The sequence below is a fragment of the Pristiophorus japonicus genome, chromosome 9 (assembly GCF_044704955.1).
Source record: "Pristiophorus japonicus isolate sPriJap1 chromosome 9, sPriJap1.hap1, whole genome shotgun sequence".
Lineage (NCBI taxonomy): Eukaryota > Metazoa > Chordata > Chondrichthyes > Pristiophoridae > Pristiophorus > Pristiophorus japonicus.
The window spans coordinates 148,501,006-148,526,750 of NC_091985.1; the positions used below are offsets into that span (position 1 = coordinate 148,501,006).

The 25,745-nt window shown below is 45.9% G+C and overlaps 1 protein-coding gene across 5 annotated transcripts in view; it reads right to left on the reverse strand.

Moving 5' to 3' along the window:
- LOC139273268 (pleckstrin homology domain-containing family G member 1) overlaps positions 1-25,745 on the reverse strand; it is a 245,368-nt gene that overhangs the window by 138,330 nt on the left and 81,293 nt on the right. For all 5 annotated transcript variants that reach the window (XM_070889936.1, XM_070889942.1, XM_070889941.1 and 2 more), the window contains one exon: positions 820-894. In XM_070889936.1, coding sequence (XP_070746037.1) covers positions 820-894 — 75 coding nt within the window. The remainder of the gene's footprint in view (positions 1-819; positions 895-25,745) is intronic.

Genomic DNA, 25,745 nt, shown 5'->3' on the forward strand with positions numbered 1-25,745 from the left:
CCCTGTAGCAAATATCCCATTCGCCAACAAACTCTACATAAAGAAATTTATCTTATGCCCACCACACACTCCTATTACCTCAGATGGTGAAAACGCCACCTGATCAAATGCATATTGGCTAAACTACTTTGTTAGGTGCCAATACAGTAACTTTACACACTATATGAACTAGGCCCTATTGTTTCAAAAGAGGAAGAAGCCCGGAGTCCTTTCAATTGTCAACATCTGATGGAAAGTTACATGGAATGGTTCCTCACAAGAATCACTATTGGAATTAGCAGTAAGTTCAATAGGGAACCAGAGTCTTGAGAAAGCTCTTGGCCTAGAAACAGCCTTTTAAATACCAACTCATCTCAATAGTCAGCCAATCACAACATGGACCAATTTTGACACTTAAGGGACAAGGTGGATTTGATAAACAAACTTTATGACCAGGAGCAGATGTAAAACACAATACAGCTCGTCAAACCGCACAATTAATATTTCAAATAGTTTTCACAGTGATCAAAGTAACTACCTTATTGGATTGCTTGATGCAAGGCATGTGTGCCTTTTCCACAGACTGACCATCTGCTGTCCTCCATTTTGAATTTCAGTAAAACGAGGGGGCAGCCTCCATTTTATTGGCATTGCCACTTAATTTTAATTCTGTTAGCGAGAGAGGCGATTACAAATCGCCGATTGAGCAAGTGTAACTCGATCATGTAAATAACGGCAAACACTCAATATGTCACCTCTGCCCCATAATCCTCTATTGAAGACATTTTAAAAATAACACCGCTGCTTACAAAAACAGGAAACAAAACTTTAAATACCAACCTTCGCTTTTGGAAATGGCCTCTATCTCCTCCAACGCCTTATCTGGCATCTTGGCACAGGGCACGCTAGTGGAATCTGAAGAGAAAGAAAGGAGAGGGTTCTTAATCTTAAACATGGCTAAGATATCCCTGTGAAAGAATACCTTTATACTACACCTGGATACAGTCTTGTTGCGTCAGCCTTGGCTCAGTGGTAGCACTCTCGCCAGAGTCAGAAAGTTGTGGGTTCAAGTCCCACTCGAGACTTGCGCACATAATCTAGGCTTACACTCCTGAGGGAGTGCTGCACTGTCAGAGGTTCATCTTCCAGATGTGATGTTAAACCGAGGCCCTCAGCTGGACGTAAAAGATCCCATGGCTCTATTTCCAAGAACAGTAAGGGTGTTCTCCCTGGCGTCCTGGCCAATATACATCCCTCAACCAGATTACCTGGTCATTACATTGCTGTTTGTGGGACCTTGCTGTGCACAAATTGGCTGCCGCATTTCCCACATTACACCAGTGACTACACGGTCTTGTTGCACATCTTAACTGAAATAGGTTACACTGAAAATGGTACTACTGAGCTAATTACTTGCAAGGACAGAACAGGACCTTGTAATTCAGTTTGTTAATAACCCTGATGATTTGTGCAAAATAATTAATCCCAAGTGAAAAAGTTTACGCCAGAATCACTAACTGAAAAGCAATATTTGGTCAAATGATTTTACTTTAATGCTGTTCATCAGAAATGTGTCAAGTTATTAACAGGCGAGGCTCCAGCTACCTTCGAGTGAATGTAAAAGATCCCATGGCACTACTTCAAAGAAGAGCAGGGGAGTTCTCCCCGGTGTCCTGGCCAATATTTATCCATCAACTAACATCACAAACTGATGATCTGGTCATCATCACATTCCTGTTTTTAGGATTTTGCTGTGCCCAAATTGGGCATCACGTTTCCTACATTAAATGGCAGAGACTTTGAACAAATATTTTGTATTGGTCTTCATGGTAGAAGACACTAAAAAATCCCAATAATAGATAGTAAAGGGGCTATAAGGAAGGGGGGAACTTAAAACAATCATCACTAAAGAAAAAAGTACTCGGTAAAATAATGGGACTAAAGGTAGACAAGTCCTCTGGACCTAATGGCCTGCATCCTAGGGTCTTAAAAGAAGTGGCTGCAGAGATAGTGGATGTATTTGTTGCAATCTACCAAAATTCCCTGGAGTCTGACGAGGCCCTAGTGGATTGGAAAACTGCAAATGTAACGCCGCTATTTAAAAAAAGGAGACAAAAAACAGGAAACTAAAGACCAGTTAGCCTAACATCTGTTGTTGGGAAAATGCTGGAGTCCATTATTAAGGAAGCAGTAGCAGGACATTTGGAAAATCATAATGCAGTCAAACAGAGTCAGCATGGTTTTATGAAAGGGAAATCATGTTTGACAAATTTGCTGGAGTTCTTTGAGCAGGGTGGATAAGGGCGAACCAGTGGATGTGGTGTATTTGGATTTCCAGAAGGCATTCGATAAGGTGCCACATAAAGGTTACTGCACAAGATAAAAGCTCACGGGGTTGGGGGTAATATATTAGCATGGATAAAGGATTAGCTAACTAACAGAAAACAGTCAGGATAAATGGGTCATTTTCCAGTTGGCAAACAGAGGCTAGTGGGGTGCCGCAGGGATTGTTGCTGGGGCCTCAACTATTTACAATCTATATTAATGACTTGGATGAAGGGTCAGAGTGTAATGTAGCCAAGTTTGTTGATGATACAAAGATTGGTGGGAAAGCAAGTTATGAGGAGGACACAAAGAATCTGTAAAGGGATATAGACAGGCTGAGTGAATGGGGCAAGCATTTGGCAGATGGAATAGAATGTGTGAAAGTGTGGGGTTATCCACTTTGGCAGGAAAATAAAACAAACAAATCTTTTTTTTTTAAAATGAAGATTACAAAATGCTGCAATACAGAGGGACCTGGGGGACCTTGTGCATGAAACACAAAAAGTTAGTATGCAGGTACAGCAAGTAATCATGAAGGCAAATGGAATGTTGGCCTTTATTGCAAGGGGGATGGAGTATAAAAGTAGGGAAGTCCTGCTCCAACTGTACAGGGTATTTGTGAGGCCACACCTAGAGTGTTGCATACAATTTTAGTCTCCTTATTTAAGGAGGGATATACTTGCATTGGAGGCAGTTCAGAGAAGGTTCACTAGGTTGATTCCTGAGATGAAGGGGTTGACTTATGAAGAAAGGTTGAGGCTATACACATTGGAGTTTAGAAGAATGAGAGGTGATCTTATTGAAACACAAGTTACTGAGGGGGCTCAATAAAGTAGATGCAGAGAGGATGTTTCCCCTCGTGGGGGAATCTAGAACTAGAGGCACAGTTTAAGAATAAGGGGTCGCTCATTTAGAACTGAGATGAGGAGGAATTTCTTCTCAGAGGGTCGCAAATCTGTGGAATTCTCTGCCCTAGAGAACTGTGGGGCTGGGTCATTGAATATATTTAAGGCGGATACACAGATTTTTGAACGATAAGGAAGTAAAGGGTTATGGGGTTGCAGGGAAGTGGAGCTGAGCCCAAGATCAGATCAGTCATGATCTTATTAAATGGAGGAGCAGGCCGACTCCTGCTCCTATTTCTTATGTTCTTATGTTCTATTACAACAGTGACTACACTTCAGATGTACTTCATTGGCTGTAAAGTGCTTTGGGACATCCTAAGGTTGTGCAAGGCACTATATGAATGCAAGTCTTTCTTTGACAATACAGCAAAAAACGATATCTGCTTAAAAAAAGTACCAGTCCACCATGTGGGTTAACGTAACATCCAAATCTTAACTCACCACCCACCCCACCTCCAAGTTGAGAACTGCTTCAGAACAGTGACTATTATGGAAGTAAACCCTCAATATTTTGGATATCCACCGACCCCTCCCCATGAAAACATCACCGACAGCAACCTGTATTTATGTACTGCCTTTAACATAGTAAAATGTCCAATGCACTTCACAGGTGCGTTATAAAACAAAATTTGACAGCAAATCACACAAGGAGATATTAGGGCAGATGACCAAAAGTTTGGCCAAAGAGACAGGCTCTAAGGAGCGTCCGAGAAGGAGGAAAGAGAGGTAGCGAGTCGGAAATGTTTATGGAGGGAAATTTAGAGCTTTGGGCCTTGGCAGCTGAAGGCATGGCCACCAATGGTGCAACGCTTAAAATCAGCAACACTCAAGGAGCCAGAATTGGAGGAATGCAGATATCCCAAAGGACTGGAGGAGATCACAGGAGGGATTTGATAAAAAGAATGAGAATTTTAAAAATTGAGTTGTTGCTGGACTGGGAGCCAATGTCAGTCAGTGTGCACAGAGGGGACAGATGAACGGGACCTAGTGCGAGTTAGGATACAAGCAGCTGAGTTTTGGATGAGCTGAAGGTTGAAGATGGGAGGCCGGCCAGGAGAGCACTGGAATGGTCAAGTCTAGGGGTAACAAAGGCATGGATGAGGGCTTCAGCAGATAAGCTGAGGCAGAAGCTGAGCCAGGTGATGTTATGGAGGTGGAAATAGCCAGTCTTAGTGATGCTGTGGATATGTAGTCAGAAGCCATTTCGGGGTCAAATATGATACCAAGGTTGTGAACAGTCTGGTTCAGCACCAGACAGTTGTCAAGCAGAGGGATGGAATTGGTGGCTAGGGAACAGAGCCTGCAGCAAGGACCGAAGACAATAGCTTTGGTTCTCCAAATGCCCAGTTGGAGGAAATTTCTGCTCAACCAGTACTGGATGCCAGACAATAGAAAGACAATTTAGAGACAGTGGAGGGGTCAAGAGAGGTGGTGGTGGTGGTGAGGTAGAGCTGGGTGTCATCAGCGTACATGTGGAAACGAATGCGGTGTTTCCAGATGTCATCGAGGGTCAGCATGTAGATGAGTAATAGGAGGTGGCCAAGGATAGATTCTTGAGGGACACTAGAGGTAACGACGCAGGAGTGGGAATAGAAGCCATTGCAGGTGATTCCCCGGCTGCGACTGGATAGATAAGAATGGAACCAGGCGAATGCAGTCCCACCCAGCTGGATGACGGTGGAGAGATGTTGGAGGAGGATGGAGTGGTCAACCGTGTCAAAGGCTGCAGACGGGTCAAGGACGAGGAGGGATAGTTCACCTTTGTCAGGATGACCCTGGAATAGTGAGCAGTTTTACTGATGAGAACAGGACCTAGTTGTGCTTTATGGGATCAAACAGGGCTGCGTTATCGCCCCAACCCTCTTAATCTTTCTCGCCGCCATGCTCTACCTCACAGTCAACAAGCTCCCCGCTGGAGTGAAACTAAACTACAGAACCAGTGAGAAGCTATTCAACTTGTGCCATCTCTAGGCCAGGTCCAAGACCACCCCAACCTCTGTCGTCGAGCTACAGTACGCGGACGACGCCTGCGTCTGCACACACAGGCTGAATTCCAGGATACAGTCAACATATTTACTGAGGTGTACGAAAGCATGGGCCTTACGGTAAACATCCATAAGACAAAGGCCCTGCACAGCCCGTCCTCACAACACAGCACTACCCCCCAGTAATCAAGATCCACGGCACAGCCCTGGACACCGTGGACCACTTCCCATATCTCGGGAGCCTCCTATCAACAAGAGCAGGCATCGATGACGAGATCCAACAGCGCCTCTATTGCGCTAGTGCAGCCTTCGGCCGCCTGAGGAAGAGAGTGTTTGAAGACCTGGCCCTCAAAACTGCCACCAAGTTCATGGTCTACAGGGCTGTAGTAATATCTGCCCTCCTGTATGGCTCAGAGACATGGACCATGTACAACAGACACCGCAAGTCACTGGAGAAATATCACCAACGATCCTACAAATCCCCTGGGAGGACAGGCGCAACCAACGTCAATGTCCTCGTCCAGGCTAACATCCCCAGCATTGAAGCACTGACCACACTATCAGCTCCGCTGAGCAGGCCACATACCAGACACGAGACTCCCAAAGCAAGTGCTCGACTCGGAGCTCCTTCACGGCAAACGAGCCAAAGGTGGGCCGCGGAAATGCTACAAGGACACCTCAAAGTCTCCCTGATAAAGTGCGACTTCCCCACTGACACCTGGGAGTCCCTGTCCAAAGACCGCCCTAAGTGGAGGAAGTGCATCCGGGAGGCACTAAGCACCTTGAGTCTCAACGCCGAGAGCATGCAGAAATCAAGCGCAGGAAGCGGAAAGAGCGTGCGGCAAACCAGTCCCACCACCCCTTCCCTCAACGACGATCTGTCGCACCTGTGATAAAGTTTGTGGCTCTTGTATTGGACTGTTCAGCCACCAAAGAACTGAATTCAGAAGTGGAAGCAGGTCTTCCTCGATTCCGAGGAACTGCCTATGATGATGATGTGGTCCAGACATATCTGGCGGTGAAAGACTAAACCAGTTGTCTGCTTTGAGTGCTGTTGAGGGGGATGACTCATCAGGAGTGGGCAGCAGCAGCCAAGTTCATGGTACCGTGGCTGGCTCTGTTGCACAGGAGGGCAGGAAAAAGAGTGGGCGAGCGATAGTGATAGGGGATTCAATTGTAAGGGGAATAGATAGGCGTTTCTGCGGCCGCAACCGAGACTCCAGGATGGTATGTTGCCTCCCTGGTGCAAGGGTCAAGGATGTCTCGGAGCGGGTGCAGGACATTCTAAAAAGGGAGGGAGAACAGCCAGTTGTCGTGGTGCACGTTGGTACCAATGACATAGGTAAAAAAAGGGATGAGTCCCTACGAAATGAATTTAAGGAGCTAGGAGCCAAATTAAAAAGTAGGACCTCAAAAGTAGTAATCTCGGGATTGCTACCAGTGGCACGTGCTAGTCAGAGTAGGAATCGCAGGATAGCTCAGATGAATACGTGGCTTGAGCAATGGTGCAGCAGGGAGGGATTCAAATTCCTGGGGCATTGGAACCGGTTCTGGGGGAGGTGGGACCAGTACAATCCGGACGGTCTGCACCTGGGCAGAATCGGAACCAATGTACTCGGGGGAGTGTTTGCTAGTGCTGTTGGGGAGGAGTTAAACTAATATGGCAGGGGGATGGGAACCAATGCAGGGAGATAGAGGGAAACAAAAAAGGAGGCAAAAACAAAAGACAGAAAGGAGATGAGGGAAAAGTGGAGGGCAGAGAAACCCAAGGCAAAGAACAAAAAGGGCCATTGTACAGCAAAATTCTAAAAGGACAGAGGGTGTTAAAAAAACAAGCCTAAAGGCTTTGTGTCTTAATGCAAGGAGTATCCGCAATAAGGTGGATGAATTAACTGTGCAAATAGATGTTAACAAATATGATGTGATTGGGATTACGGAGACGTGGCTCCAGGATGAGCAGGGCTGGGAACTCAACATCCAGAGGTATTCAACATTCAGGAAGGATAGAATAAAAGGAAAAGGAGGTGGGGTAGCATTGCTGGTTAAGGAGGAGATTAAGGCAATAGTTAGGAAGGACATTAGCTTGGATGATGTGGAATCTATATGGGTAGAGCTGCAGAACACCAAAGGGCAAAAAACGTTAGTGGGAGTTGTGTACAGACCTCCAAACAGTAGTAGTGATGTTGGGGAGGGCATCAAACAGGAAATTAGGGGTGCGTGCAATAAAGGTGCAGCAGTTATAATGGGTGACGTTAATAAGCACATAGATTGGGCTAACCAAACTGGAAGCAATACGGTGGAGGAGGACGACTTTTCTGGAGTGCATAAGGGATGGTTTTTTAGACCAATATATCGAGGAACCAACTAGGGGGGAGGCCATCTTAGACTGGGTGTTATGTAATGAGAGAGGATTAATTAGCAATCTTGTTGTGCGAGGCCCCTTGGGGAAGAGTGACCATAATATGGTGGAATTCTGCATTGGGATGGAGAATGAAACAGTTAATTCAGAGACCATGGTCCAGAACTTAAAGAAGGCTAACTTTGAAGGTATGAGGCGTGAATTGGCTGGGATGGATTGGCGAATGATACTTAAGGGGTTGACTGTGGATGGGCAATGGCAGACATTTAGAGACCGCATGGATGAACTACAACAATTGTACATTCCTGTCTGGCATAAAAATAAAAAAAGGGAAGGTGGCTCAACCGTGGCTATCAAGGGAAATCAGGGATAGTATTAAAGCCAAGGAAGTGGCATACAAATTGGCCAGAAATAGCAGCGAACCTGGGAACTGGGAGAAATTTAGAACTCAGCAGAGGAGGACAAAGGGTTTGATTAGGGCAGGGAAAATGGAGTATGAGAAGAAGCTTGCAGGGAACATTAAGACGGATTGCAAAAGTTTCTATAGATATGTAAAGAGAAAAAGGTTAGTAAAGACAAACGTAGGTCCGCTGCAGTCAGAATCAGGGGAAGTCATAACGGGGAACAAAGAAATGGCGGACCAATTGAACAAGTACTTTGGTTCGGTATTCACGAAGGAGGACACGAACAACCTTCCGGTTATAAAAGGGGTCGAGGGGTCTAGTAAGGAGGAGGAACTGAGGGAAATCCTTATTAGCCGGGAAATTGTGTTGGGGAAATTGATGGGATTGAAGGCTGATAAATCCCCAGGGCCTGATGGACTGCATCCCAGAGTACTTAAGGAGGTGGCCTTGGAAATAGTGGATGCGTTGACAGTCATTTTCCAACATTCCATTGACTCTGGATCAGTTCCTATGGAGTGGAGGGTAGCCAATGTAACCCCACTTTTTAAAAAAGGAGGGAGAGAGAAAACAGGGAATTATAGACCGGTCAGCCTGACATCGGTAGTGGGTAAAATGATGGAATCAATTATTAAGGATGTCATAGCAGTGCATTTGGAAAGAGGTGACATGATAGGTCCAAGTCAGCATGGATTTGTGAAAGGGAAATCATGCTTGACAAATCTTCTGGAATTTTTTGAGGATGTTTCCAGTAGAGTGGATAAGGGAGAACCAGTTGATGTGGTATATTTGGACTTTCAGAAGGCGTTCGACAAGGTCCCACACAAGAGATTGATGTGCAAAGTTAGAGCACATGGGATTGGGGGTAGTGTACTGACATGGATTGAGAACTGGTTGTCAGACAGGAAGCAAAGAGTAGGAGTAAATGGGTACTTTTCAGAATGGCAGGCAGTGACTAGTGGGGTACCGCAAGGTTCTGTGCTGGGGCCCCAGCTGTTTACACTGTACATTAATGATTTAGATGAGGGGATTAAATGTAGTATCTCCAAATTTGCGGATGACACTAAGTTGGGTGGCAGTGTGAGCTGCGAGGAGGATGCTGTGAGGCTGCAGAGCGACTTGGATAGGTTAGGTGAGTGGGCAAATGCATGGCAGATGAAGTATAATGTGGATAAATGTGAGGTTATCCACTTTGGTGGTAAAAACAGAGAGACAGACTATTATCTGAATGGTGACAGATTAGGAAAAGGGGAGGTGCAAAGAGACCTGGGTGTCATGGTACATCAGTCATTGAAGGTTGGCATGCAGGTGCAGCAGGCGGTTAAGAAAGCAAATGGCATGTTGGCCTTCATAGCAAGGGGATTTGAGTACAGGGGCAGGGAGGTGTTGCTACAGTTGTACAGGGCATTGGTGAGGCCACACCTGGAGTATTGTGTACAGTTTTGGTCTCCTAACCTGAGAAAGGACATTCTTGCTATTGAGGGAGTGCAGCGAAGGTTCACCAGACTGATTCCCGGGATGGCGGGACTGACCTATCAAGAAAGACTGGATCAACTGGGCTTGTATTCACTGGAGTTCAGAAGAATGAGAGGGGACCTCATAGAAACATTTAAAATTCTGACGGGGTTAGACAGGTTAGATGCAGGAAGAATGTTCCCAATGTTGGGGAAGTCCAGAACTAGAGGTCACAGTCTAAGGATAAGGGGTAAGCCATTTAGGACCGAGATGCGGAGGAACTTCTTCACCCAGAGAGTGGTGAACCTGTGGAATTCTCTACCACAGAAAGTTGTTGAGGCCAATTCACTAAATATATTCAAAAAGGAGTTAGATGAGGTCCTTACTACTAGGGGGATCAAGGGGTATGGCGAGAAAGCAGGAATGGGGTACTGAAGTTGCATGTTCAGCCATGAACTCATTGAATGGCGGTGCAGGCTAGAAGGGCCGAATGGCCTACTCCTGCACCTATTTTCTATGTTTCTATGTTTCGATCCCTTAGACTAAAGAACACAGAAGAGGGCAATACAGGGTGAGAGAGGCTAATAGTTTTAATAGGGACTATGGTATCAAAGGTGGAGTAGAGGGCGTGATTGAGCAGATCAGTCGCTGCAGAAATGCTGTGGTGAATGAAGGGCCAAAAACTACAGTTGGGAATTTGAATGTGCTGTTGCAAGTGATTGGGAGAGTTTTATTTTCCCCCAGGGACGGAATCAGAAGAAAGTAGGGTTGGGACGGAGAAGGGGGATGTGGGTGGAGAGCGATACAAGGAAGAGATCAGAAAAGGCCTCATCTGAAATTAACACAATGGAAGTAGCGAGGCCATACAAGATGGCAAGGTCAAGGGGCTGGCCGTGAATATGTGTAGGAGAGTTTACGTGGAGGGAGAGATTAAGAGAGGATAGGAGGGCAGTGAACTCAGGAGAGAGAGCACATGAACAATTGAGACAGAGGTTGAAATCACTAAGGATGAGAAATCGCTCGGTGCAGAGGCCGAGGGAGGAAAGCAATGAAGATATCTTGGCAAGAACATCTTTGTGTTACTTGGGTCTGCGGTAGAGAACAAGGATTTAAAATGAGAGGAGAGAGTGGTGGCACAAGGCCAGATGCTCCAAGGAGGAGAAAATGCCAAGAGTAGGAGGACAGACCAAGGTGTGATTTGGCGATAGAGCCACACCACCACAACAGCGACGGTCTGGGCGAGGCAAGTGGGAGGTATAGCCAGGCTGGGAGGCTTGATTTAGGGGGAAGGTTTCATCACCCCTCAGCCAGAATTCCATCATGAGAATCATTCACAATAAGCTCATGGATGATAAGGGTCTTGTTTACAAGTGATCGCACATTCTGGAGGGTGATGCAGAGAGGGGCAGTGATAGCTGATTGACTGGCAGAACACAGGGCCGGCATTGGGATGGGAAGGAAAGATTAGTCCCCAGCAGGTGTGCTGGGTGGGAAGATCAGCAAAAGAGTAGGATGGAGCAGGTGGGGTTGCTGCTCACAAGGAGGAAACCATGAGTGCCTTGATGAACCCTTCAGTGCATGCCAAGGGAGGCACAGAGGGAAGCTTTAGGCTTATCCAAGAGGTAATCAAGCCTGGGACAGGGGCAGGAGAGTAGGAAGGTCAAAGAATGCTGAAGGGTTGGGGGTAGGGATTTGGGAGGGCGGAGTACCCAAGGGAGGAGGGGGGTGGGGGAGAAATGTGCAGTAAGGCATCAAATACAAATTCTCACTGTACAAGAGGTTCCTATGAAAACAGACACCCAACATCCCGTGCCCATTCTGCCTCCGAGAGTAGTAAGCATAGAATGGAACATTAGCAAAGTTCATCATCCCGCGTGGAACACACATTTCACATGCAGCTGACTCGATGCACCACCCTGTGGGATGCCAAGACAGAGGCAGTGATCCAGTTAGCGTTTCACAACTGGTTACAAAGAAGGTGGGTGCCACCCAGCTGAAAGCTTCAATCTGGCCACAGTGCGTGCAAGGTGCCAGACATCTGCAGTCATAACAAAAAAAACTGAGTCAGCGGGACATTGTCGCTCCTGTCCAGTCATGTTCTTCATTTCCTCGCCTGATGCTTTTACTCACCAGTCACAACAGGACACCCGCACACTTCAGTGAAGAAAAATCTCACACATGGTTCACTTCAAAAAGAACCAGTTTCCCCCCACCCTCCCATAATCACGCTTCACTGTTTGTTTCATTTAAATACAGCAAGTAAGGATGTTCACAATTACACAGAACCACTCAAGGTCCATCTAGTCTACCATCCTGACAGTCGCATGGTACAACAACGATGGTGTTGTTGACTAATCATAGTAATCAGTGTCGGGCCAAGAGTCTACAATAGACCCAGACACGAGGCGAGGAAAATCCCCAGTGATGGAAAGCTTTGGGAACCATGGAAAAGCAGCAAGAAAGACTTGGATTTATACAACGCCTTTCACAACCACTGGATGTCTCAAAGCGTTTTACAGCCAATGAAGTACTTTTGGAGTGTAGTCACTGTTGTAATGTGGGAAATGATCTGTTTTCTAGGTCCAAAGTCGCCTGTTCCTCCAAGCGTGTTGCCCTTAGCCCAGATCATGTTTCAAATTACTCATGTACTGTGCCCCAAAATATTTTGAAAAATCCAATTTGCATCTGAATGAGTCAATACCAACTGCTTTCACTGTCTCCCCAAAGAGTCTGTTCCACAGAGTAATCACTCACTCAATGAAAATGGTTTCCCAGATTAGTTTTGAATTTAATCTCCTTTTAAGTGCAGGCGGTGTCTTCTGGTTCTATTGTTCTGGATTAGGTGAAATAACTGGTCATGTTCTATATTATATAGTACCTTTAGAAACAAAAGATGCCCCTTACTTTTCCTACACTATGGTCTTACCACAAGGATGCTGCCAAGGTCATCGAGCATCCAACTTCCTACCTCTATGATGGTGGCGTCCAACCACAAACTCTTTGTTCTTCTCTTCCCTCTCTTCCCCCCCCCCAGAGATCTTGTTTTCAGAAAAGGGACCAAATGTGAAGGAGACAGGTGCAAGGTCTTAAGTCACCACTTGGCTAGTGATGTTCTCTATCTCCTACACCAACCAAAGCAATTGTCCATTCAGGACTAGAGGGCATGGTAGTGTAGAGTTCAAATCCCACCAATTCACTTCAAATAAAAATAAAAAGCCGGCATCAGTTAAAGTGACCATGAAGCAATTGGACTGTGGTTAAAAAAAAAACAAATGTCCTTCTGGGAAAAAAAAACCTGCCACCTTTACCCAGTCCAGCCTTTACGTGACTCCAGTCCCACACCAAAGTGGTTAACTCGTAACTGCCCTCTGAAGTGGCCGTTTTTCAGATGAGACATTGAACTCCAGCCGAATGCCTCTCTAAAAGTCTGCCTGCTCAGTGAAACCAAAGGACAAAAGGCCAGGAGTTCTCCTGGCTCCTTGGCTAACATTTCCCATTCACCAACTGCATCAACAGGTTGTCATTCATTTAGAACATAACAAGAATTAGGAACAGGAGTAGGCCATCTAGCCCCTCGAGCCTGCTCCGCCACTCAACAAGATCATGGCTGATCTGGCCGTGGACTCAGCTCCACTTACCCGCCCGCTCCCCATAACCCTTAATTCCCTTATTGGTTAAAAATCTATCTATCTGTGATTTGAATACATTCAATGAGCTAGCCTCAACTGCTTCCTTGGGCAGAGAATTCCACAGATTCACAACCCTCTGGGAGAAGAAATTCCTTCTCAACGCGGTTTGAAACATGCTCCAGATACATAGAAGTTACAACTATTTACACCAGAAACAGGCCAGCAGGCCCAATCAGTCCGTCTGGGCGTTTTCCTTCCACATGAGCAGATAGTTTCAATCACATTTACCTTCTCTGGTCCCATAACCCTTCGTCCACCTTTCCAATCTAAATCTTGAATATTGACCTAGTTTCTGCCTTAACCACCAACAGCCTCACAACTGTGCATGAAGACGTTTATTCTGCCCTCTGTTCTAAATCTCTTCGATTTAATCTAGTATCTATGGCCCCTCGTTCTTCAGCCCGTAACTACTGTAAACAATCTGCTTCTATTTACCCTATTCCATTGCTCACATAATGTTAAACATGATTATATTACCCCATAATCTGTATAACTAATGGAAAAAAAATCCAAATATTTCATATACCAGGCAGTAATTCTTTCAGGAAGTCAGTCATTGTTAAAAAAAAAATGAGGCCTATACTTTTCAATATTCCAAGTCAAATACTAGAGACATATTCAGCAGCACATCTGGAAACTATTTGACTCCGTGCCCTCCAGCATTGGAGCATTCATACTGAGGAAGACATAACAAAGGGAATAATGAAACAGGCGAACATAACAGCAAGAAGCAATCCTTCATGAAACATTTCAATACAAAATCAGACACTCTTGAAATGAGACCAATATATTATCCATCTATAGGCTACTCATGGGTAAAATACAATACTTATCTTATAAGGGTGAGCCAGTTTATAATTTATAAACATATTCAGTATTTGTCTAAATGTGGATGAAAATAGTGATATACACTTACTGACTAAGTGGTTATGTTACTGGACTAGACCAGAGAACAAGACTTTAAATCCCAGTTGGAGAAATGCAATTCATTTTTTTTTTTAAATCTGGAAATAAATATCAAGAAAAGTGACCATGAAGCTGTTGGCTTGTCTGAAACCTGCTGTCCTTAACCATTCTGGCCTTTGTGATTCCAGTTCCACACCAACATGGTTGACTCTTAACTTCTCTCTGAAGTGGGCCTAGCAAGTTATAGAATCATGGACTGGTTACAGCACAGGCAGCCATTCAGCCCATCCAGTGCCGAATCTCAGCTGGTCTCACTTCTCTGCCCTTTCCCCATAGTCCTACAAAATTTTTTTTTTTTTATTACTGTGTTTACACAGTACTCCAGTTGAGGCTTAACCAGTGTTTTATACAGATGGTTCATAATTTCCATACTTTTGTACTCTTATACCTCCATTTATGAAGCCCAGAATCCCATAAGCCTTCTTAACTGCTTTCTAAATCTTCAACGATTTGTAAACACATATCCCCAGGTCTCTCTGTTCGTGCACCTCCTTTATGATTGTACCATTTAGTTTATATGTCCTCACCTCGTTCTTTCCACCAAAATCAATCACTTTACACTTTTCTGCATTAAATTTCATTTGCCACGTGTCCATTTCACCCGCCTATGTCTTCCTGAAGTCTATCACTCTCCTCCTCACTGTTTACTATACTTCCAAGTTTTGTGTTGTCTTCAAATTTTGAAATTGTGCCCGTACACCCAAGTCCAAGTCATTAATGTACATCAAGAAAAGCAGTGATCCCAGTACCAACTCCCAGGGAACACCACGGTATACCTTCCTCCAGTCTGGAAAAACAACTGTTCACCACCACTGTGTTTCCTATCACTTAGTCAATTTCATATCCATGCTGCCACTCCCTCTTTTATTCCATGGGTTTCAACTTTGCTAGCAAGCCCATAATGTGGCATTTTGTCGAATGCCTTTTGAAAATCCATGTACACCACGTCAACTACATTAACGTTATTAACCCTCTGTGTTGCATCAAAAAATATGATTTGCCTTTAACAAATCCATGCTGGCTTTCCTTAATTAATCCACACCTATTCAAGTGACTGTTAATTTTGTTCCTGATTACTGTTTCTAAAAGCTTCCCCACTGCCAAAGTTAAATTGACTGGCCTGTAGTTGCTGGGTTTATCTTTACACCTGTTTTTGAACAATGGCGTAACATTTGCGATTCTCTAGACCTGACACCGCCCTTGTATCTATGGAGGATTGGAATATTATGGCCAGTACCTCTGCAATTTTCGTCCTCAATTCCCTCAGCATCCTAGGATGCATCCCAGCCACTCCTGGTGATTTATCTACTTTAAGTACAGCCAATCTTTCTAATACCTCTTCATCAATTTTTATCCTATCAAGTGTCTCCACTACCTCCTCCTTCATTATGTCTATGGCAGCATCCTCTTCCTTGCTAAAGACAAGTGCAAAGTACTCATTTAGTACCTCAGCCACACCCTCTGCCTCCATGCATAGATCTCCTTTTTGGTCCCTAATCGGCCCCACCCCTCTTCTTACTACCCGTTTACTATTTATATGCCTATAGAAGTCATTTGGATTACCTTTTACGTTGGCTGCCATTCTATTCTCGTACCCTCTCTTTGCCCCCAGTATTTTCTTTTTCACTTCTCCTCTGACCTTTCTATATCTAGCCTGATTCGCAGATGTACTTGCAACCGGTCATCCGCCATATGTGCTTTTTTCTGCTTTATCATATTCTCTTTCAGTTTCGTCGTCGAGGGAGCCCTGACTTTCCCCCTAGTGGGAATGTACCTTGACTGTACCTAAACTCAGTTGTATCAAACTGCTACTGCAACAGTACAGGGCACCAACTCACCATCACCTTCGCAGGGTAACTAGGGACAGGCAATAAATGCCAGCAATGTCCACATCAAGAATGAATATATCCATCTATCTATCTATCTAATTAATTAATGGCCAGACAGTGCTTTCATACACCTGCCTAGCAACCAACTATATTATAATGCAAGGGAGAATCATATAGCAAAGGAGAAAGGAGGAGGAGGACAGGACACTTTGTTAAAGTGGGTGAAATGTGACAGGAGCCCAGAGACAGAATCTACTGGAATAAACTGATGGGAAGAGGTCTCCATCCTAAATCCGCAGAGTCAGCAACCATAACCAAATCACACACAGATTTGAGCACGAGAACTGCAAATAGTGCACTAAAATGGAAGCTTAATTCCTGCACATATTAATTGAAGCTAGTGCTGCCAACTCTGGTGGGATGTATTCCAGGAGGTTTCATCAAATGACCACCTATCTCTAACTGCCCCACCCTGCACACTGGTCACCCGACAAATCTCACTGGCCATCCCCACGGTGTGCACACATCCCACACGGATCCCGAGCGAACACACTCAGTTACCCATTTGGATGAATTTTGACCGTCAGTCAAACAGCCGTCACCCCCTCCCAAAATCTCCAATATTTCTAAAACAAAAATATTCAAAGAAATTTTAAAAATGCACAATTCTTTTAACGCCCCTATGATTCTTCTCCCTGGTTGCTTGCAGCAGTGTCCTGCAGATTATCCTTCAATTCCTGGAGACTCCCGGACAATTGGCAATCCTAATTGGACAGGAAGCACGACTCAACAGCAAAAAACAGGTTGCTTTTGGGATAAGTTTGCATGTTAAAGGACTATTGTTGTCTTAGCAACAAATCATTCCAGGAACACCGACAACAGGAGATATCAAAGGGGATTTCCATTTACTAATGGCTCAACTGCATTCACCCAAAAGTACCGAGGATGCTTGGCTGGTCTCTTGTATCATCATTTACTTTTAACAGATTGTTTAGTTACTTTGGCTGCTGAGATCACTTGGCTTCACTTGCTGGGCAAAATGCACACAGCTGCCCGTAAATCAAACACCGTCTGTTGGCACACAAGAATTTTTAAAAAGTTTTCCAACATTTTAAGTGCCACTTTAGCAGTTTTATTATGACGGCAAGCAAACTTCAAACAGTTTGTTTTAAATTGACTGTGACTGTATTCGGAGATGCTGCAATGGAACAAATCAATCAGATTTACTCCTGAACGTTAAGCTCTTGAATAAAAGCAACAAGTCAGACACAACTCCAACACCTTTAACGTAGTAAAACATCCCAAGGTGTTTTCACAGGAGTACTGCAAGGCAATTTCTTTTTGACACTGAGCCATACAAGGAGAAATAAGGGAATTAGAGAGCTTAGGGCCTAGGCAACAGAAAGCACAGATGTGAAATCAAGGTGTTGCTTAACCAGGAGCCAATGTAGGTCAGCGAGCACAGGGGTAATGGGTGAACGGGACTTGGTGCGAGTTAGGACATGGGCAGTCAAGTTTTGAGTGACCTCAAGTTTACATAGGGTAGGACTTGGGATCTAGCCAGGAGTGCATTGGAATAGTCAAGTCTAGAGGTAACAAAGGCATGGATGAGGGCTTCAGCAGCGGATGAGCTGAGGCAAGGGTGGAGGTGGGCAATGTTACGGAGGCGGGAATGGGCGGTCTTAGTTATGCCATGGATGTGGTCGGAAGCTCATTTCAGGGTCAAATATGACACCAAGGTTACGAACCGTCTGGTTCAGCCTCAAACAGATGTTAGGGAGTCAGTGGCTAGAGAACAGAGTTCGTGGCGGGGACAGAGTTCATGGCGGGGACCAGAAACAATGGCTTCAGTCTTCTCAATATTCAACTGGAGAACATTTCTGTTTATCCAGAACTGGATGTCGGACAAGTAGTCTGACAATTTGGAGACTACGGAGGGATTGATAGAAGTGGTGGAGGTAGAGCTGGGTGTTGTCAGCGTACATGTGGAAACCGATGTTGTGTTTTCAGATGACGTCACCAAGGGGCAGCACATAGATGAGAAATAGGAGGGGACCAAGAATAGATCCGGGGGGACATCAAAGGTAACAGTGTAGGAGCAGGAAGAGAAGCCATTGCAGGCAATTCTCTGGATATGATTAGATAGATAAGAATGGAACCAGGCGAGTGCAGTCCCATCCAGTTGGATGGCGTTGGAGGAGGAGGAGGGAGTGGTCAACCATGTCAAAGGCTGCAGGACGAGGAGGGATAGTTTGCCTGTCAGTCACAAAGCATGTCTTTTGTGACTTTAGTAAGAGCTGTTCCGGTACTGTGGCAGGGGTGGAAACCTGATTGAGGGATTCAAACATGGAGTTGCGGGATAGATGAGCACGGATTTGGGAGGCGACAACACGTTCATCGATGAGAGGAAAGGGAGGTTGGAGATGGGGTGGTAATTTGCAAGGACGGAGGGGGTCAAGAGTTGGGTCTTTTTGAGAGGGGTGATGATGACAGATTTGAGGGAGAGGGGGACAGTACCAGAGGGCGACAGAACCATTAACAATGTCAGCTTACATGAGCACCAGAAAAGGAAGTTGAATGGTCAGCAGTTTGGTGGGAATAGGGTCAAGGGAGCAGGAAGTGGTTCTCATGAACAAGTTGAACACTGAGAGGTCGAGGGGAGATAGAGAAAATGGAGAAAGATGAGAATTCAGGGCTAGGACAGTGGGGGGAATTCTTAGAGAAACATAAAAACATAAGAAATAGGTTCTTATGTTCCTCTAAGGATTCCCTTTGGTCCGGTGGGCGAGGGGAAGGAAGGGACGTGGCAGAGGCAGCTGAACAGATGGTTTCACTCTTAGAGACAAAGTCGTCCATGAGCTCTTCACACTTGTTGTCAGAGGTGAGGGTGAAGGAGACAGGGAAGAGGGGTTTAAGACGATGGTTAGCAATAGCGAATAGAAGCTGGGGTTTATCTTTGCATTCCAGAATGCCGGACCCGATAATGCTGTACGTGGTCCAGCCAGATCTGACGATGAATGGCTAAACCAGTTGTCCGCCACATCCATTTACATCTGCATCCGTTTGACTTAAGGAAGTGAAGGTGAGGGTTATACCAGGGGGAAATGAGTGCAATCGTTTTAATAGGAACTAGAGCATCAAAAGGTGGCCGTGAGGGTATGATTGAGCAGAAATGTCAGTGAATGGAGGGTCAAAGGCTGGGCAGTTGGGATTTTAAGTGCAGTTGAGAGAGAGTCTGGAGAGTTTTTTTTCCCCCGGGGGCGGACACAGATGGAAGTAGGGTTGGGGGTGCCTGTGGGGTTGGAGAGCGATATGAGGAAGTGGTCAGAGATGGCCCCATCTGCGATTGACACGATGGGATAGCGAGACCACGAGAGATGGCAAGATCGAGGAGATGGCTGTGAATATGGGTTGGGGCATTTACATGGAGAGAAATTAAGGGACATAGGAGGCTAGTAAACTCAGAGGAGGAAGAGCATGATGAATTGAGATGGAGGTTGAAATCACCGAGGATGAGAAGTCGCTCGGTGCAGAGGCAGAGGGAGAAAAGCAGTGAAGCTATCCCGGTAATAACATTTTTATGGTACTTGGGCCGGTAGAGAACGGAAATTTTTAAATGAGACACAAGAGAGATGGAATAAGGCAAGATTCTCAAAAGGAGGAGAAAATGGCAGGAGTAGGGGGGCAGACCAAGGTGTGATTTGCTGATGAGAGCCACACCGCCACCACGGCGGTCTGAATGGGGCAAGTGATGGAAGGTATAGCCAGGCAGGGAGGCTTCATTTAGGAGGAAGGTATCATCATCCCTCAGCCAAGTCTGAAGAGAAGCAGGAGTCAACTGTCTACAGAATTAAAGGCAAATAAACAGAGCTCCGATAATAATTTAAACACTATACTAATTCTGATACAATACACCAGCCATCTCTGCACACAAAAATGAGGATGACCCAGCACGAAGCAGCCCGTTCCCCTCCTGGCCCCGCACAGATGCACAAATAAGGATTATCCACCGCTACAAAGCAGCCCCCCGCCGCCACACACTTAAATAAGGACTACCTATGACCCAGCAGTCTCTTTCTGCTGGCTTCGCAACCTTCGGTCACCTGAGGAAGAGAACGTTTGAAGACTAGGACCTCAAATCTGGCACCAAGCTTATGATCTACAGGGCTGTACTGATACCCGCCCTCCTATATGGCTCAGATACGTGGACCACGTACAGCAGACATCTCAAAGCACTGGAGAAGTACCACCAATGATGCTTCTGCAAGATGCTGCAAATCCACTGGGGAGGATAGATGTACCAACGTCAGTGTCCTCGCTCAGGCCAACATCCCCAGCATTGAAGCACTGACCGCACTCAACTAGCTCCGTTGGGCGGACCACATCATTTGCACGTCCGACAGAGACTCCCTAAGCAAGCACTCTACTCGGAACACCTACACGGCAAGCGAGCCCCAGGAGGTCAGGGGAAACATTTCAAGGACACCCTCAAAGCCTCCTTGATAAAATGCAACATCCCCACTGGCACCTGGGAATCCCTGGCCCAAGACTGCCCCAAGTGGAGGAAGAGCATCCGGGAGGGCGCTGAGCACCTCGAGTCTCGTTGCCGAGAGCATGCAGACAACGGAAGGAGTGCGCGGCAAACCAGTCCCACCCACCCTTTCCTTCAACCACCGTCTGCCCCACCTATGACAGAGACTGTAATTCCCATATTGGACTGTACAGCCACCTGAGAACTCACTTTGAGAATGGAAGCAAGTCTTCCTCGACTTCAAGAGACTGCCTGACTATGATGATCTTTCTCCTCCTCCCATCCCACTCTTAGTGGTTTCACACTTACATAAGGATTACCCACCACCTGCAGACATCTCCATCTGTTCTCTCCATTAGACTGAGGCTCACTGAAGTAACCCTACCCCAGGAAATCATTGAGGCCCATTCAAGATACAAGCACCAATTAACTCGTTCAGCAAGAGTACCTTTAAGCATGTTTTTTTCTGGAACTAATGACAAGTTTTCAAAGGAAAGAGAATGAAAACCACCTCAGGCACATCCCTGATGAAGCTTAAATCTTGAAAACTGTTTACTTTAAAAACAGTTCCCATTTGACATTGAATCCAAGCCTGTTTTGTAGCCTCCAGCTAAATCTCAACCCCCCCCCCCGACATCTGCTTTAATCCTGGTTTGTCCGACCACAGACCATTTTGCTCTCACTAATTTTTGGGTGTCAGATGGAGGGGGGGAGGAGCAATAATTAACTGTGAATTATTTTTAATCAAGTGCAGCTGTAGGAAATCAGAGAGCCAAAGATTGCCAATTACTGCTGCTGGGCCTGGCCAAGGTGGGCCATTAACCGGTACCAGGCAGCGAGCGGTCGAGGAGGTCATTCAGCCCGACTGCCTGCCTCTCTTCCACTGCTACGTCCACATCAGGGTGTCCCTGGAGATGGAGCACACGGTGTCCACCGGTACGCGCGCAGCCTTCCGCGAGAGGTGGGCACCGGAGGGACTGGAGTGCATCATTACAGCAGGGAACAGAATTTTTATTTGATTTGGCAAGGTTCCCTTTAATGTTTATTTGCTAATTTGTGATTTAAAAAAAACATTGCCAATTACAGGAGAGTTACTGCTCCTTCTGACTGACCATTTGCTGCTAAAGTTAGTTAAATACATTTATTTTTTGTTAAAATTTATTAAACTGGGAACGGAGGAAATGGCAACCCAGGGAAACAGCAACAACTACAATCATCTTAGACAGACCCTCGGAATCGAGGAAGACTTGCTTCCACTCTTAAAGTGAGTTCTTTGGTGGCTGAACAGTCCAATACGAGAACCACAGACTCTATCACCGGTGGGACAGATAGTTGAGGGAAAGGGTGGGTGGGACTGGTTTGCCGCATGCTCTTTCCGCTGCCTGCACTTGATTTCTACATGATCTCGGCGATGAGACTCAAGGTACTCAGCGCCCTCCCGGATGCACTTCCTCCACTTAGGGCGGTCTTTGGCCAGGGACTCCCAGCTGTCAGTGGGGATGTCACACTTTATATTTATATAGCGCCTTTAACGTAGCAAAACGTCCCAAGGCGCTTCAAAGGAGTATTATGAGACAAAAGATTTGATAGCGAGCCACATAATGAGAAATTCGGGCAGGTGAAGGAGGTAGGTTTTAAGGAGCATCTTAAAGGAGGAAAGAGAGGTAGTGAGACAGAGAAGTTTAGGCAGGGAGTTATACAGCTTAGGGCATAGGCAACAGAAGGCACGGCCACCAATGGTTTAGCGATTATAATCAGGGATGCTCAAGAGGGCAGAATTAGAGGAGCGCAGATATCTCGGAGGGAGATTGTGGGACTGAAGGAGATTACAGAGATAGGGAGAGACAAGGCCATGGAGGGATTTGAAAGCAAGGATGAGGATTTTGAAATCGAGGCGTTGCTTAACCGGGAGTCAATGTAGGTCAGCGAGCGCAGGGGTGATGGGTGAGTGGGACTTGGTGCGAGTTAGGACACGGGCAGCCGAGTTTTGGATCACCTCTAGTTTACGTAAGGTAGAATATGGGAGGCCAGCCAGGAGTGCGCTGGAATAGTCAAGTCTAGAGGCAATAAAGGCATGGATGAGGGCTTCAGCAGCAGATGAGCTGAGGCAAAGGCAGAGACGGACGATGTTACGGAGGTGGAAATAGGCAGTCTTAGTTATGCTGCGGATATGCGACCGCTAGCTTATTTCAAGGTCAAATATGACAACAAGGTTGCGTGCAGTGTGGTTCGGCCTCAGACAGAAGTTGGGGAGAGGGTGGAGTTTGTGGTTAGGGAATGGAGTTTGTGGCGGAGTCTGAAAACAATGGCTTTGGTCTTCCCAATATTCAATTAGAGACATTTCTGCTTATCCAGAATTGAATGTTGGACAAGCAGTCTGACAATTTAGAGACCGTGGAGGAGGTAGAGCTGGGTGTCATCAGCGTACATGTGGAAACTGACAAACATAGGAATTACTAAATGAAAAAAGACCAAGATCCATTTACAACAACTATATGCATTTATATATCACCTTTAATGTAGTAAATCATCCCAAAATGCTTCACAGGAATGTAATTAGAAAAAAATTTGGCACCAAGCCAAAAAGGAGATATAAGGTCAGATGAGCAAAAGCTTGGTCAAAGAGGTAAGTTTTAAGCATCGTCTTAAAGGAGGAGAGAGAGATAGAAAGGTTTAGAGAGGAAATTCCAGAGCTTGGGCCTAGATGGTTGAAGGCATGGCCACAATGGTGGGGTGAAGAAAGTGGGAGATGCACAAGAGGCCAGAGTTGGAAGAACAAAGAGTTTTCGGAGGGCTATAGGAGATTACAGAGATAGGGAGCAGTGAGGCCATGGAGGGATTTGAACGCAGGGATATGAATTTTAAAATTGAGGCTTTGGTGGACCTAGTTCACCTTCTACCACCCTGGTAGTCACATGACACAATAATGGAGTTGTTGACTAAGCATGGCAATCACTCTCAATCAATGAGTCTACAACAGACATAACACAAGGAAAACTTCAGTGGTGGAGAGTTTTGGGAACCATAGGTCCAAAGTTACCTGTTCCTCCCAAGCATGTAACACTTACCACGCGTCACGTCTCATTTATCCCAAAATGTTATTTTCTGTAAGAAATCTATCTCATTTGTTTTTGAATAAATCAACACTTCCTGCTTCCACTGTCAACCCTCTTCTCAATTTTTATCACTGCCATGCTCCACCTCACAGTCAACAAGCTCCCCACTAGAGTGGAACTAAACTACAGAACCAGTGGGAACCTGTTCAACCTGCGCCGTCTCCAGGCCAGGTCCAAGACCACCCCAACTTCTGTCGTCGAGCTACAGTACACGGACGACGCCACAGTACAGAGACTGAACTCCAGGACATAGTCGACGTATTTACTGAGGCGTACGAAAGCATGGGCCTTACGCTAAACATCCGTAAGACAAAGTTCCTCCACCAGCCTGTCTTCGCCGCACAGCACTGCCCCCCAATCATCAAGATCCACGGCCCGGCCCTGGGCACTGTGGACCACTTCTCATTACTCAGGAGCCTCCTTTAAACAAGAGCAGGCATCGACAACGAGATCCAACACCGCCTCCAGTGCACTAGTGCAGCCTTCGGCTGCCTGAGAAAAAGAGTGTTTGAAGACTTGGCCCCCAAAACTGCCACCAAGCTCATGGTCTACAGGGCTGTAGTAATACCCGCCCTCCTGTATGGCTCAGAGACATGGACCATGTACAGTAGACATCTCAAGTCGCTGGAGAAATATCGCCAACGATGTCTCCACAAGATCCTACAGATCCCCTGGGGAGGACAGATGCACCAACATTAGTGTCCTCGTCCAGGCTAACATCCCCAGCATTGAAGCACTGACCACACTCGATCAGCTCTCCTGGCAGGCCACATAGTCCGCATGCCAGACACTAGACTCCCAAAGCAAGTGCTCTACGCGGAGCTCCTTCACGGCAAACGAGCCAAAGGTGGGTAGCGGAAACGTTACAAGGATACCCTCAAAACCTCCCTGATAAAGTACGACATCCCCACTGACACCTGGGAGTCCCTGGCCAAAGACCGTCCTAAGTGGAGGACGTGCATCCGGGAGGGCGCTGAGCACCTTGAGTCTCTACGCCAAGAGCATGCAGAAATCAGCAGGCAGCGGAAAGCGTGTGCGGTAAACCAGTCCCACCCACCCCTTCCCTCAATGACTATCTGTCCCACCTGTGACAGTGTCTGTGGCTCTTGTATTGGACTGTTCAGCCACCAAAGAACTCACATCAGGAGTGGAAGCAAGTCTTCCTCGATTGCGAGGGACTGCCTCTGATGATGATGATGATGAGGGTGCCTGTTCCATAGATTGACGTTACTCCCTGCCCCCTTCAAGTGCAGGTTGTGTCCTCTGGTTCTACTCTTCTGGACAGGTGAAAGTTTGTCATGGTCTACATTATCTCGTCTCTTTAGAATCCTAAAAACTGCAATCATATCACCTCTCAAGACTTCTTTTTCCAGTGAGAACATGCCCAACATATGTAATTGCTCATAATCCAATTTCTCTATCCCCTCAATCATTCTGGTTGCCGACTTCTGTATCCATTCAACAGCTGCAATATCCATTCTGTACTGTGGCGACCAGAACTGTACACAGTGTTCTCAGTGCAGTCGCACCAATGATTTATAAAGTGGCAGGCTTACCTCACTATTATTGCTCAATATTGACCTTTTAATACATCACAACATCCGATTTGCTTTACTCATTGCCACCGAGCATTGTTGCGATAGCTTCAATTTACTGTCAATCAGAACCTCCAGAACTCTTCCATTTTCCATGCATCTTATTTTCTCTCCATTTAAGTAATACCTGTAGTCAGTCCTTCCTGGATTTTAAAAATCTCCCTGTGAAGCACTGTGCATTATCCTACATTGAATTTCATCTGCCACCTGTCTGCCTAATTCCTAAGTATATTCAAATCCTCCTGTGGTTAATCCTGTTCAGCTTTGGAGCCTATTAGCTTTGTATCATCTGCAAATTTAACCATTGTGCTTGTGACTACTAACTCCAGATCATTCATGAAGATATTAAACAAAGGGGTCCTAAAACTGACCTCTGTGGGACCCCACTGGTAACATTCTCCCAGGCTGTTGACAATCTCTGTACCATCACCCTCTGGGTTCTATTAGTCAACCAATTACGTATCCATTGTCAAATATTTCCACTGATTACCACTTTCTTTATGTTCAGTACCAGCTTTTCCAGAGGAACTGTACCTTACTCAAATCCAAGTACACCACATCCATTGCCTTATCCCTTTTGAGCTCCTTTGTCACAGCCTCAAAGAAACCA